At 49.0% G+C, this 12970-nt stretch overlaps 2 protein-coding genes across 5 annotated transcripts; both read right to left on the bottom strand.

Annotated features, from left to right (window-relative positions):
- Positions 1–1594: 1594 nt before the first annotated feature.
- Positions 1595–12758, bottom strand: CDK3 (cyclin dependent kinase 3). Of its 2 annotated transcripts, none has more exons than XM_005526777.2 (8): positions 12634–12758; positions 5753–5929; positions 4774–4851; positions 4317–4437; positions 3653–3823; positions 3133–3234; positions 2303–2506; positions 1595–1916 (listed from the first exon to the last, which is right to left on the bottom strand). In XM_005526777.2, exons 2-8 carry the CDS (start codon positions 5878–5880, stop codon positions 1791–1793), a joined length of 930 nt encoding a protein of 309 aa, XP_005526834.2. In that variant the 5' UTR covers positions 5881–5929; positions 12634–12758; the 3' UTR covers positions 1595–1790. The 2 variants fall into 2 exon arrangements, with proteins under 2 accessions (XP_005526834.2, XP_087921649.1); XM_088065523.1 differs by having other exon boundaries at positions 2423–2506.
- TEN1 (TEN1 subunit of CST complex) lies at positions 8631–12970 on the bottom strand. Of its 3 annotated transcripts, none has more exons than XM_014255835.2 (4): positions 12909–12970; positions 11098–11200; positions 10815–10972; positions 8631–9611 (listed from the first exon to the last, which is right to left on the bottom strand). In XM_014255835.2, exons 2-4 carry the CDS (start codon positions 11181–11183, stop codon positions 9472–9474), a joined length of 384 nt encoding a protein of 127 aa, XP_014111310.2. In that variant the 5' UTR covers positions 11184–11200; positions 12909–12970; the 3' UTR covers positions 8631–9471. The 3 variants fall into 3 exon arrangements, with proteins under 3 accessions (XP_014111310.2, XP_087921650.1, XP_014111309.2); XM_088065524.1 differs by lacking the exon at positions 12909–12970 and adding an exon at positions 11624–11693; XM_014255834.2 differs by lacking the exon at positions 12909–12970 and adding an exon at positions 12634–12761 and having other exon boundaries at positions 8634–9611.

The raw sequence follows: 12970 nt of genomic DNA, 5'->3' as shown, positions 1-12970 counted from the left end.
CACACTGCCAGAGACCAGAAAGAATTCAGAGTATCTAAGTGCACTCCACCACAAAAGCGAGTACAGCAATGCTTTGGCTCTGGTGTTATGAACCTGCTTTTTTTTCTCCTCCACCAGCTACAACACTGAGTTTCCTGCTTCAGGGGAACTCCTCAGAGGGAACTCAAATCCCCTAGTCCTGGGGGACTCAAAGCCCTGCACAGTGAGCTTTCCCAGGGACTCAAACCCTGTTGGGCGACTCAAACCCCTCACCAGTAACTCTGTGAGGGGATTCGTACCCCTCATCAATAACCCCAAATAAACAATTTAAATGATGCCTTTACTCACCCCAGGGATCTCGCCTCGAGCCCCTGACGGTCTGAGGCCGAGGTTCTCCCCGAGAACCCCTTGGTGCCAGTTGGAGATCTGTCGACTGCAGATCCGTCGAGGCTCAGAGGTGAGCTCCCATCTGGGTGGCCAATAACTGTCACCAAAATTCACCAAAAAGCAAGTAAAATAAAACCCCTTAACACCAAGGTAGCTTTAAGAAGTTATCACAGGCCTGGTGCACAGGGGATAAGCTCCATCTGGTGTGCACACGATTCACTACAAGCATGTGGCTTATATACAGTCACCACGTGTGTATTATAATTGTTCATTACCATAAAACCTTCCCCATGTTCCCAGGTTCTGTTTTTTCTAGAATTTTGTTTTGGCTATAGCTGCATTCCTAAGGCAGATGTCTTCCCCTTATCTTCCTTCTGTCCTTGATGAGAAAGCAGCTCCTGCATACCCTGTTTCTTTGCTAAAAACATGCAGACACAGCAGAAATTGGATTAACACTTTTGGTACCAGGTCCACAACAGGACTGAGAGCACATCTCTGTACCTGCCAAGGATTTGGGCTGGAAAGGATAAGAGTGCAGAAGATGAAGAAGGGAGAAAGGCTCTTTGGGAAAAAGGACCAGCCAGGCTGTCCTGCATTACCAGCCTTCTGAGCTTTGCCAAAACAATAACACCAAGGTTTCTGAACAAATGACGAGTATTTATTTTATACAGAAGAAAAAGAAATTAAGATGTCAACACCACACCAAGAGTCAGAGACAATCCCCCAAACCTTTGAACAGCAAAAACATTTCCAAGTCAATAAAGCAAAGGAAACAGCATTACATTTGGAATGATGATGGAAAGCCTGTGGTTTAGCTGCTGCCTGTTTCCAGCCATATGCAGCAAGTGTTTTATCCTAACTAGATCTGCTTTATGCTAACTGGATCTTTTGCCTTCTTGGTCCCAGATAAGGCACAAACTGACACTCTTCAGCTTGTGAAAGAGCAGGATGTCAGCTCTGTTAAACAGCTCAGCCTAAACAGCTTGTCTAGTGCTGAGAAGCCTGGCTGATAACAGCAGCAAAGCGCTGAGCAGTGAAGTGTCCCCCCTTCCCTGGTGCTAGCAATGGCCACCAACAGACCCAGGGATGCTCCAGTGCTGGAGACAGAAGTCACTGTGTGTCACCTTAGCTCACTAGTGGAAGAATAAACCTCAGAGAGATGCTCTCTTCTCTACATTTCAGTAGTTTATGCTGATAAATTACCCCCACCTTTTGTATATGACCTCTTCAAAACAGCTCTCCTGGCTGTAACCCAAACTTTCCCCCAACAACAGACTGAAAGTCTCTAAATGGCAAGAACGTCCCCTTCCAGGCTCCTCAGGAGAACAAAGACCCTGGGCTCCAGCCAGGCCTCTGCTAAGTGCCCCAGACCAGATCTGCAGTGCTACCTGGAGGTGCAAGAGTTTGGGGAGAGCTGTGTTCTCTCATCTGCAGTCTCTCCACAGCACGGGTCGCTGTTCAGGGCTCCCAGCATTTCTGCAGAGGAAGTACTGATGGTTGAGGGCTGCTTTGGCTGAGATGCGCTTGCTGGGATCATACAGGAGTAATTGCTGCCAAGAGAAAAACCCAACAGATTTAGGATTTTAAAAACTGGGTGATTAATTGCACCTGCACACAGCTGGGCCCAGTTGCAGATGTTGGTCCTGAATTTTCCTTCTCTGGGCTTCAGGAGTCACCCACAACTTTATTTACTTTGGGGATTATGTTAGAAGAGTTCCTTAACTCCCAATGCAGTGGCTCCTAGAGGAACCTGCAATGACAGTCCTTCAGAGCAGGACGTATTCCATGATTTGGTGCTTCTGCAATGTCAGAGGTGAGCATTCAACCTAGATCAGCTAACACACTTCCAGATAATTAAATCTCAAATATCCCTATTCCTTGCCCAATTTGAAAACATCCTGTCTATGCCCAGGCCCTGCTCTAAGCCCTCACTCACTGTCAGTAAGTCTCTCCCATCTCGATCTAAATTTGGAACAATGTCCTTCATCTCCTTCCTTGGCCACTGGGGAAAGCTGCCCTTGTAGTCAGGGAGCTGGGTCACACCAGGCCAGGTCACCTCAGTGGGAGTGCCCAGGGTGCGAAAGATCTGGAAGAGCTGGTCGATCTCAGAGTCCCCTGGAAACAGGGCCTTCCTGGTCATCTGGGGGAAGAAAAGAAAAAGCCAGTTCCCACCTTTCCATCACTTGTGTTCCCTATTTCATGCTGCAAGCAACCTTCTATCCCAGCAGATGCAAACAGCTGCACAGACCAGGGCAGTTACAACGCAGTGATTCTGCCAGGCAGTGGTTGGGAACATCACAGGAGACTGCTTGTTCCCACTCTTGGCTAGCTCACTCCTACCTGCTCTGCAGCCCAGTGACTTGGGAATAAGGCAAAGTGCTATTATACTGCAGAGCTAACCAGAGCTCTTCCAAGGGGCATATGGACCTCCAGGAGATCCATAGCCATGCCACAGGAGTGCTTATTCTCTGCAGCTCACCATGGGGTCATCTCCTCCCAGGGTCAAAATGCTGCAGCAATAAGGCTGAAGTTACCCCTTTTGTAAGGAGAGACATGTTCCAATGTACTTAGAACCTGAAGCCTTCTGCCCCCAGGGTAGTAGATTTCCTGCAGAGGTAAGGACCAGTTAACCCTTAGGGTGGACTTTCCATAAAGCACACCCCAGGACAGGGTGGGAACACGGTATCCCAGATGTTCTGTATCTCATCCCTCCTTCCCACTGCAGCTGCCTCCTCTGGCTCATGAAAGATATTAAACCCATCCTACCATTTCTGCAAAGATGCAGCCAATGCTCCAGATATCCACAGGGGTTGAGTAGTATCTGCATCCCAGCAGTATCTCGGGGGCTCGGTACCACAGAGTCACCACCTGGAAAGGAACCAGCAAACGGGCTGTGTTTGGTTTCCCTGGATGAAACCAAAGGCATGGGACCCTCCCTTCTCAGTTGTAATGTGGTGACTGTACAAATCAGAGCATGCCTTGCTGAATTTACAGACACTTTAGTGCCTGCAAGGTTGGGATTAACAGAACATTTTTCAACAACACACTCTGGAACTATTAAATGTTCCAGACTCTACACAGGGTTGTGGAGAGAAGGTGGGAGCCCAGCTGGCAGCCAGGCTCTGGTAGAGTCAGTCAGCACCCCTTGTGGGGAGTCCCTTAGATTCAGGTGAGCTTAAGAGCTCATTCCCGGCATGGCTGCACCTCTATTATGGACGAGCAACTTGTGCTGCTGCTGTTCACCCACTCTGGATTGTGTACCCCACTCAGGGAGCCTTGACACTACCTCATGAGTGTATGTGCGTAGGGGGACCCCAAAAGCTCTTGCCAGTCCAAAATCAGCCAGCTTGATTGCTCCTGCTTCATTAATGAGCAAGTTCTGTGGCTTCAAGTCCCTGTGGATGACCCTGTGCGAGTGGCAGAAGCTCACACCCTGCAGCATCTGGAAAAGGTAGTTCTAAGGAGAGAAGAGATTTCAGATAAAGCCATGATGAAAACACTTTGAAGTCTGGATTGTGTGAACCAACACACTTTGGATCACTTAGAGATCTGAATGGGAAGAAAGCCCTTGTTAGAGTGCAACATCAGGCTTATGGGCCACTACTCAGAGATACACACAAACTGCTGCCATGCCACATGGGGACAGAGAAACTCTAATCCAGGCACTGTCAGTCCCTTCCACCCACGCATTACTGTCTACAGAGGCAATTAGCAACAGATCTCTCTTTTGTTCTGCATCAAGATGGGCTGGAGAGCCCAGAAACAGCTGAGAAACATTTCTGAGCAATAGTGCCAAGAGGGTTTCCCAGCTGAAATGTTTGAGATCTGGGAGGCTGAGAAATCATTTCCAGGCCCAGTCTGAGCAACTCTGAGATGGCTCTGCCCAGCAGAAGGCAACATGGATAGATATATTGTCTGCCCTGCCTGTTAGCATTCCTTCCACACTGTACCTTGACCAAGCTTAAAGGAAGCTCTCCAGCTTGGCATGAGTCCATGTACTTCTTGAGGTCCTGATTCAGATACTCAAACACTATATAGAGCTTCTTCTGGCTGTGTATGACATCTAGGAGCCTGTAAAAGAAGTACAGGCTCTCCCTTCAGTATCTGCTCCAGACCTCTGTAAATACCCAAACATCCCTCCTCCCACACATGCCTATGCTCTGTTGGCCTTCTGGAGAAGAGAGGGGCAGCTTAAGGGCAGAATCTAATATGGGGCAGGAGCAGCAGTGTGTTGCTGAAGTGGCAGACCCATGAGGTATTGCTGAAAGTGAGAGAAGTGCATGGGATTCCTGCATTTATTTTGCTTCTGCCTGTGCAGTTGGGGGAGGAAAGAAAAACCCCTTGCTGCCTGCTCCTGGAGCAGGAGCTCATGGATGAGCTGGTGGGGAGGGTGCATCCAGGTCTTACCTGACTATGTTAGGGTGCTTCAGCTCCTTCAGCAGTGAGATTTCTCGGATTGCAGTGCTGGGGACACCCTCTGACTCCCTGTGGCAGAGACAGGCTGTAGTGCACTCCATAACCCAGGGGGATCCCACAGCCCAATGGGGTTCTGAGTCCCTTCCTTCTTCCACTGTACCAAAGGAGCATTTGAGTTTGGGGTGGAGCAGTGGCTGGGGTGGGCTGGGGTGAGGCAGGGGGAAATGGAGTTGTGGGCAAGGAGAGGATGACCTAGACATACAAGCCTTTGGGCAGAGCTTGTTTGGAAGCACCTAAGGGTACATTTAGAGGACCAATTATATATTAAATATCTAGGTCTTTCTTTTTGGAGGTGGGGGAAAATTAAAGCTCTTTTCCCCTCAGGCAGCTACCTCCCCCACCCTGAGGGGCCACCATGGGGTGCAGCCCCAGCATATTGGCTCCCAGTCCACACAGATACCCCTCACTGTGCACACAGCTCAGGCTCCACCCAGGGGAACAACAATAAGCTTTTACCTGCTCAGTCCCACCCTGGAGGGCTGAGGGTGACCCTGCCCAACACCCACAGCACAGCTCTGAGGGAGACACCACCTCACAACATAGCCGCTGCTTCCCCCTGCCCTGTGCCATGGACCTGGGGCCAAGTGGTGCTGGGTCAGGCCCTAAACACTTGCACTCAAAGATCTTGAACTTCTGGCTCAGCAATGGGTTAAATCAGCCCATTCTTAGGCCACCTGGAAGTTGGAGTCTTCCCTGTGGAGTCTTCCTGCCGTGCCCATGAGACATGGAGCCCCCAAGCTCTCCAGACAACATTCCCTTTGGCTCTGCCTTTCCTGGTGCCACAATACCTAAGATTATTTTAATCCTAGAGACACCTTTTTCCCCCTCATATAAGGATTTTTTGTGCCTCTAGCACCATACTGGGCATAGGCCTGGCGCCATGGCCGGACCAGGGCTTTGCCCCACTCACGCGTCCAGGCGGATCTTCTTGAGGGCCACCAGCTGCCCCGTGCGCTTGTTGCGAGCCTTGTACACCACGCCATAGGTGCCCTCCCCAATCTTCTCCACCTTCTGGAACGACTCCTGGATGGCCTCCATGGGGCTGCCTCAGCCTGGCAATGGCAGCGGGGGCGGCTGGCACCGCGCTCTGAGGGGAGAAAAAAAGGCGGGAAACAAAAAGGTGAATGTGGGGAAAGCATTTGAGCCCCCCAAGTGTTCCCTGAGGCTCTGCCGGGGTCTGGGTCCCACCTTGCTGCTCCCTCAGCCTTGAGGGACCCCTCAGGGACCCGCCTGGGGCAGCTGTGAGTGGACAGGGAGGCCTGGTGGGGCCTGGGGTGTCCGGGGAGCTTCAGGTGGACAGAGCCACACAGAAGCCACCCAGGGCTGGTTGTTCTGCTGCCCAGGTTGTGCAGTCTGCTGGCTACAGACAAAAATTGAGGAAAATTGATGTAAAGAGGCACTTTGGGGCCTGGGGAAGAGCAGCATGAACTGCACAGGGCCAGGGGAAGCTCTCCCTCTCCATCTGCACAGTGCTGGGCATCAGTGGAGTAATTTGGTTCATAATTATGGCTCCCTGGGACATGCTGAGGGCAAACACCCAGAAGACATCTTTTTTATTGGTTTTTTGGTTGTTTTGGTTTTTCTGGGGGGGGGGTTGGTTTTTTTGGCTTTGGTTTTGTTGTGGTTGTTGAGGTGGTTTTGGGTTTTGTGGGGGTTTTTTTTTTGGTTGGTTTTGGTTTTATTTGTCTTTTGGGTTGTTTTTTTTTTCTCCTTTTATTTTGTCTTGCACAATTGTCCCTTGAACCTCCCCAACATGGGCTATGCTGCTAGGTCAGCCCTTCAGGAGATGTCCTTGAGGGGGACAAGGTTAATCATTGACTTGATAGCTGACAGAAGACAAGATTAAAATAATCTTATGTATTGTGGCACCAGGAAAGGCAGAGGCAAAGGGAATTTCATCTGGAGGACTTGGGGGCTCCATGTCTCTGGATGGGCATGGACATTGCAGCTGCATGGGTCCGCAAGACTCCAACTTTTAGGTGACTGTCCTGGGGTGACTTTATGATTTACGATATCTAATTGTCTGTTCTGTTTATGTTGGATGTTAAGTTCTGCATCTTTAAGACTGGCTTTGAGAGCGAAAAGGGGGAAAGAAAAAGCCGCAGTTTGTTTTCAGAAACAGCACTCACTCCCCCACATGCTTCTCCGGACTGTGTTGTCTGCAGCACAGACAGCAGGACAGAGCTCTCCTTTGTTTTTAGGTAGTTTTTAGCTAGCTGAGGCAGAGAAGTTCCCCAAACTGTGTTTTTCCTTTTTTTCTTGGATCTGTTCAAACCTGCTCTAGACTGAAAACTGAGGAAAACCCCAGGAGCTCACTCCTATAGCCCACCAGGGCCTGGCCCTCAGCACCTTCCAGTACCGGAGGGACTGATAAGAGACTGAGCAAGCCAAGCTACACCCCACAAAAGGAACTTTTCTTCAAAGAGATGGATTTGCCATCTCTTTGAACAGCGAGAAGTTTCATTATTTAATATTATTATTTTTATTTTTTTTATGCTTGTAGGTACTTTGCTTGTTAAATAAACAGCTTTTTCCACTTTTCTCCAAATAAATTTTTCCTGAACCAGTTAGGGGAGGGGCCACTTGAATTTCTTTCCTAGAGGGAACCCATTCAGAGGTTTTCTCCCAAATTTGCCCTAAACCAGGACAAATACATTTATTGGCACCCAATGTGTGGCTTGAGAAAGTGGAAAAACCTGCACTGATTACATTTTGGTTGTACTTACTCTACATTAGGATAAAGCAGTCAGTAGCCACGTTGCTTAAATTCATAATGTCTCTCAGGGTGGAGGCCTTCATGTTGTTCTAATTCCAAGACTTTTTTTGAGGTTTAAATACCTTTCTAGTCCCTAGGCTTATTTTCTTATCCAGAGATAGCTCCAATATTGTCCCTAACATATATGTCCCTACATAGCTTTTACAGTAAAGGGGCACAGATTAGAATAGCTGTTGTGCTGGGCTTGGTGATAATAATTTATAGGAAGTTTATAAAAGTACTGGAGTTTGTGCCAAGTATGTTTGGTTTATAGTTTCTTTGCCCTACCCTGTGTCCCAGTCCCAGTAACATGTTTTGGGGGTTTATTAGTAATTGCACCCAATTTGATAGAGGAGGAGCAGGAGATGAGACTTTTCACCCTTTCCTTCTTCTCCTTTAGTAGTATTACATCACTTTTTGGAAATGTTCAGCTTCCCCTGAGCTTTTAGGGGAATACCTTCCTAGTATTTAATCTGATAAGCTTCTTCTATATGGTCCACAGCTTCTCTAGAGTGAGGGCTGAGATATCCAGAGTGATATCACTGAAAAGTTTCATTAATTAATATTATTCTTTTTTTTTTTTATACTTGTAGATATTTTTCTTATTAAATAGTTTTTTCCACCTTTCTCCATAAAAAAGTTTCCCAAACCAATTAGGGGAGAGGCTGCTTGAATTTGTTTTCTAGAGAGACCCCATTCAAAAGTTTTCTCCCAAATCTACCCTAAACCAAGACAGTGACCTAAAAAAGGGTTATTTAACCATTGCTGAGGCAGCAGCTCAAATCTTTTGAGCGCAAGCAGAAAAGGCTGGAGATGGCTGCATTCCCCTGCAAACCACAGGCACAGCTCACTCCAGATTTGGGGATTTCTACAGTATAGGAGAGTCTTCTCTCCCTTGCACAAACATTTGATTCTCATCTGACATTAGCAATGTTCTGTTCTTTTGCCAATGGTTTAATACAGCTGTGTAGGCCTGGCACCATGTTCGTCAGAGTGGCTCTGATGTAACTTCATCTCCTTTTCTCGCAACTTTTTTAAAGCCAGACATTTCCATACAAACCCAGTACTTAGGAGAAGGAGGAAAACTGAATTTTCTTACATCATCTATAGGGTTTGTGCAGGACCTAACACATTTGACTTAGCAAGGAGGGATTTAATCAATGAAAAACATGCTGCCTTCTTTTTTTGTCTTTATTTAGGAAAATTTAAATCAAAATCTTTAGATACGTCCAAAATAGTGATTTAAGATCTCTTAAACTTAGTTGCATCAAGGAAGAAAGTCAAGTACTCAGAGTACTGCAAATATTTATTTTAGAGTTAGAACTAATCCTCCCCTTAGATACCAGTTCTTCCTACCTGAAGAGGCAGGTGCCACTGGAAATAGGGACTCTTTGTTCTTGTTTCTTTGGTCAGCCCAGATATGTGAGTGTTTTGCCAGGAATGTTCCTGTGTGGCAGCTGAGTCAGGGTACCCCAACACAGGAACTCATGGGCCTGCATCCAGGCAGGGCTAATGAACTTTGTGCTAATGCCCTTTTCCCCCATCTGCCAAAGGTGAACTGCTTAACTCCAGATTTAGACACTTCTGACTTCATGTTGTGCACTACAAAAGGACCAGTATAACCCAAATGTTCCCTTTCCTTAACCACCCTTTCAAACAAACAACAAACCTGCTTCCCAGAGCTATTTTCAGTCATGACACCTAGGGCAGGAATGGACAGCCCACAGTCACACACTGATTCACAGTCTTCAAGTGTTTCCCTGCTCAGTGACTTTGCTGTTTACCACAGCGAACACACCTCCTAATTTACTTTTAACATATTTGTTGCAAATCCTAGTGCAAGGAGCAGCGTGTGGCTGGCCTCAGAGCTGCTATCAGGATGTGCTGTTTCCCCTCTGCTCCTGCCTCTCATTGAAGTATTTCCTCTGCTCCTGTATGGCTTGTTCCAGCAAGGGCACGTTCATCCCTTCCACGCAGGTCAATATTCGTGCTTTTACTACAGGACTGGAAGTTTCTGGAGAAAAGAAAACAGACACAGCAGCTTGGAGACAGAAAGCTCCCTCAGGCAACATATGACTTGAGCTAGGCAAATAACCATAGCCTGAGAACTTCAGGAGACCAGACTGGCTGCATGCTGCCATGATGTGAGTGATGTCACTGATGTGAGCTTGATTCAGTGACGTGTTTTGCTCTGCCCTGATGGCTACAAAATGCTGGTGACTGACACTGCACTCCCCTTGGACCAGGGAACAGTGCCAGTGCCTGCCATGTAGCATCTGTCTACTTTCTGGCTAGATGCACTTTGGTTTCTCTGAAAAGCAGCAGTGATGGGTCTGGGCTCATTTCTGAATGCCCCTGTGCAGACAAGAGGGCTTAGAAGAGGCTCAAAGCTGGCTACAACCAGCAGTTCATTGGTGGCATTCAAGTGGCAACATGGAGCTGCACAGAAGGGGCCAAACCTTGGTGGCATAGCCTTGGTGACACAGCCACCCCTGCAAAATGGGGCCAACTCCCTCCTAGGCTGGGATGACCAAAATAACAATTTTCTAACGGAATTTTGCAGCAGTGGCTTAGCAGGTCACTCTCTAGAGCTCACGTGAGGTGTGGCTTTCCACATGCTGCTGAGGACTTCTATGGCATGAATGCAAACACTTTTTATCAGGTGTGGCCAAGATAACAAAGAATTCGCTTCACCATCCCATGGCCCAGCTCAGATAAACTCCCCACGCAAAGCACCAAGCAGCTGGAACATGAGGCACCCCAGGAAAGGACAACAGGGCGCCCTGTATGACACAGCCTGCCGCATTCCTCACATGTCTGAGGGCAGGAATAATAATTAGAGCCTTTCAAAGATGGCAAAGACCAACCCAGCCACTTGCAATGAGGTATTGCTGCAATCTGCCACGTTTGGGGCGAAGTCAGTTGGTGTGGTGGCTGGCAGTGATGTCAGAAGGCTTTTTAGCACAGGTTTCAGAAGCCCAGCAATGCTGCTGAAATGCTTCTTTTTTCTAAAAAAATCTGTGCCAGAGGACCAGATTTTCACCAAGATAAGGGTAGCTCTTCTCATGGTCAGCAGTACCTTGAATTACACTCATGTAACTGGAGGAGCTGCATGAGAGGAGCCTTGACCCAGGCTGCCCTCGGTGACTCAGGGAGCCCCAAAAGAGCTGATGTACCATGAAGAGTAGCAAAGGGCACCAGTTTGTGGAGCATTTACCTTCCCTGTGTTCAGCCTCTCCCAGGACCATGTAGAACGATCCCACTTGGGCTTGGAATGGCTCCACAAACTTGGTGTCAACACAGACTTGGTACTGAGCTGAGTTGTGCTGCGTGGTGAGAACGGCTTCAGATCGGGCCAGGTCATAGCAGCATAACCTGGGAATGATCAATTCAGGAAGCTCAGCTGTGCAAAAATCCAATTACAAACCAAAGGGGAGAGGGGGTGCTCAGCCAGTTAAGAAAAGGTCTGGCCTGCAAGGAGAGCAGGATACCCTTCTCACCTGCCAAATGTCCTCAGTGTCTTCCCCTCAGGGACTGAGCTGTTGATCTCCCACGGGAAGTAATAGACACCAGCACTTGGAAGCATCTCATACAACGGCTGGCCTGCAGTAAAGCAAAAGGTCTGACTCCATGCTTCTCCAGTACCTGATGCAAACTGTAAGTGATACTGCCCTTCAACTCCTTCCTTGCCCAGGTTCCACCGTCCAGGGGGCTGCAAGAGCTTCAGAGCTTCTTCCCTGCTGAGTCCTGTTTTCAGCTCAGTAAATGTGCCAAGCCCAGAGCATTCTGGCACAAAGAGGAGCTGTCTAGTCCCACACAACCCAGCATGAACCACAGGCAGACCATCAGGTCCTCTGGGTCTCTCCCAAGCTATGGAGGAGTTGAGAAAGGTTAAGGAAGTGGGGAGAATGGTGACTGAGCAGTTCAGAGTGTGAGGGACTGAGATGCAGGGATAGCCTCAGCTGCTGGGGTGATAGAGCACTATGCAACAATATTTAAGGAATGATCCCAAGCCTGTTCTCTTACTGCAGCATAAAAAGTTCTGTCAGTGTCTGATCCTGCAGCTGGAGAACAATACACTGGATCCAAGCCAGCCTGGTTTCATCAGAAGTTCTGGTTTAGAAGACAGTGACGAGTGAGAAGGATTAATTACAAGACAAAGCTCAGGTGGGACCTCCTGGGAGCTCCTGTGGTGGAGCAGGGCTGGCACAGGCAGTCAGCCACAGCACTGAGCACACAAAAAGGCAGGAATGCAAAGCAGCTTCAGCAAAGTTCTAATCTTGCCCAGTCAATGTCATAGCCAGGCTCCTGGCTGTGCCCTGAAGTGGTTTTTTTTTTGCATAATTTTCCCTCTGATCTCCCTTGCAGGCTGCCTGTGTTTGGAGTATTTCCATGCTTCATTTACTGTTTTTCTTTTCTTTTTTTTTGCCTCTATGTGGGGGATCCCAAGGGCTGCACAGCAGCCCAGGCAGGGACTTCTGCCACTCAGATGTTCAAGGGCGCCCAATACTGATTATTCAGCAGTGGGGACACTGAGCTGACACACACGCTGTGGGCTTTAATGCCTGGTGTCCCTTGCCCACCCCACGCATTGCTCACGGGGTCGCACCCTTGCAAAATGCCCCACAGAGGAGGAAGGCTGCCGAAACCAGAGCGGTCCTGGAGTACCCCATCCCTGCACACGCCTCTTTCTCTGCCTGCTGACGCACAGTCCCATGCCAGGCTGTGGACACCCAGGGCGGGCTGAAAAACCCCTCTGGCAGGGTCCCAGCGTGGGCCCCGGAGGTGGAAACCCACCACCCTGCCCTCTGCAGCTCCGTGCATCCCCGCCGCACCTAACATTTAAAGAGCGGGGTCAATTCTGCACCTGTACCGCTCGGGTTTTGCTCCCGAATCACACTGTGCAGCAAGGCGGATCAGCCAGGGATGCAAGACACTCAGCGTGCATTTAACACAGCTTTTAACGTATAGAGTAATTTAAGTTGTAAAAGCCATAACCCAGTCGCCACACACCCTGTGCCCACCCAATGTACTACCTAATGCATGCGCCACCTCCAGTGCAGGACCTTGCAGAGATTTACGGCCGGCCCAGCCCCAAGCGCAGCCCTTTATACGCAGATCCAGAGCACTAGCCAACACCGTATTTAACGTGTGCACAAACGCAGCCCGCTAACGGCATTTAATGAGCTGTTTATTCAATTAACTACTCCATGCCGATGCCGCACGTGCCGAGCGCTCTCCCAGCGCTGCTCCATGCGCATCACAGCGCGATTTAAGGCACCGCTCCCAGCACGAATGAACGCGCCCTCACCGCTCCGCCATCGCCTCCCGCGGGAAGGCCGGGCACGGGCCGGGACCCACGTGCTCAGGAAA

The sequence above is a fragment of the Pseudopodoces humilis genome, chromosome 21 (assembly GCF_049639895.1).
Source record: "Pseudopodoces humilis isolate 2021_Gansu_Grassland_sample_001 chromosome 21, ASM4963989v1, whole genome shotgun sequence".
NCBI classification, from domain to species: Eukaryota; Metazoa; Chordata; class Aves; order Passeriformes; family Paridae; genus Pseudopodoces; species Pseudopodoces humilis.
The sequence above is the reverse complement of the archived record's forward strand: the minus strand, read 5'-3'. Positions and strand labels throughout refer to the sequence as shown.

What these genes read in the sequence shown, in the direction of transcription:
- TEN1 (XM_014255835.2), bottom strand. Translation starts at nt 11,183, where the DNA reads ATGCTTCCAAGTGCTGGTGTCTATTACTTCCCGTGGGAGATCAACAGC. An exon ending in ACACTGAGGACATTTGGCAG is followed by an intron (nt 10,973 to 11,097) that starts GTGAGAAGGGTA and finishes GATCATTCCCAG; the next exon opens with GTTATGCTGCTATGACCTGG. An exon ending in AGAGGCTGAACACAGGGAAG is followed by an intron (nt 9,612 to 10,814) that starts GTAAATGCTCCA and finishes TCTTTTCTCCAG; the next exon opens with AAACTTCCAGTCCTGTAGTA.
- CDK3 (XM_005526777.2), bottom strand. Translation starts at nt 5,880, where the DNA reads ATGGAGGCCATCCAGGAGTCGTTCCAGAAGGTGGAGAAGATTGGGGAG. An exon ending in AAGCACCCTAACATAGTCAG is followed by an intron (nt 4,438 to 4,773) that starts GTAAGACCTGGA and finishes CTTCTTTTACAG; the next exon opens with GCTCCTAGATGTCATACACA. An exon ending in ATGGGAGAGACTTACTGACA is followed by an intron (nt 1,917 to 2,302) that starts GTGAGTGAGGGC and finishes TTCTCTTGGCAG; the next exon opens with CAATTACTCCTGTATGATCC.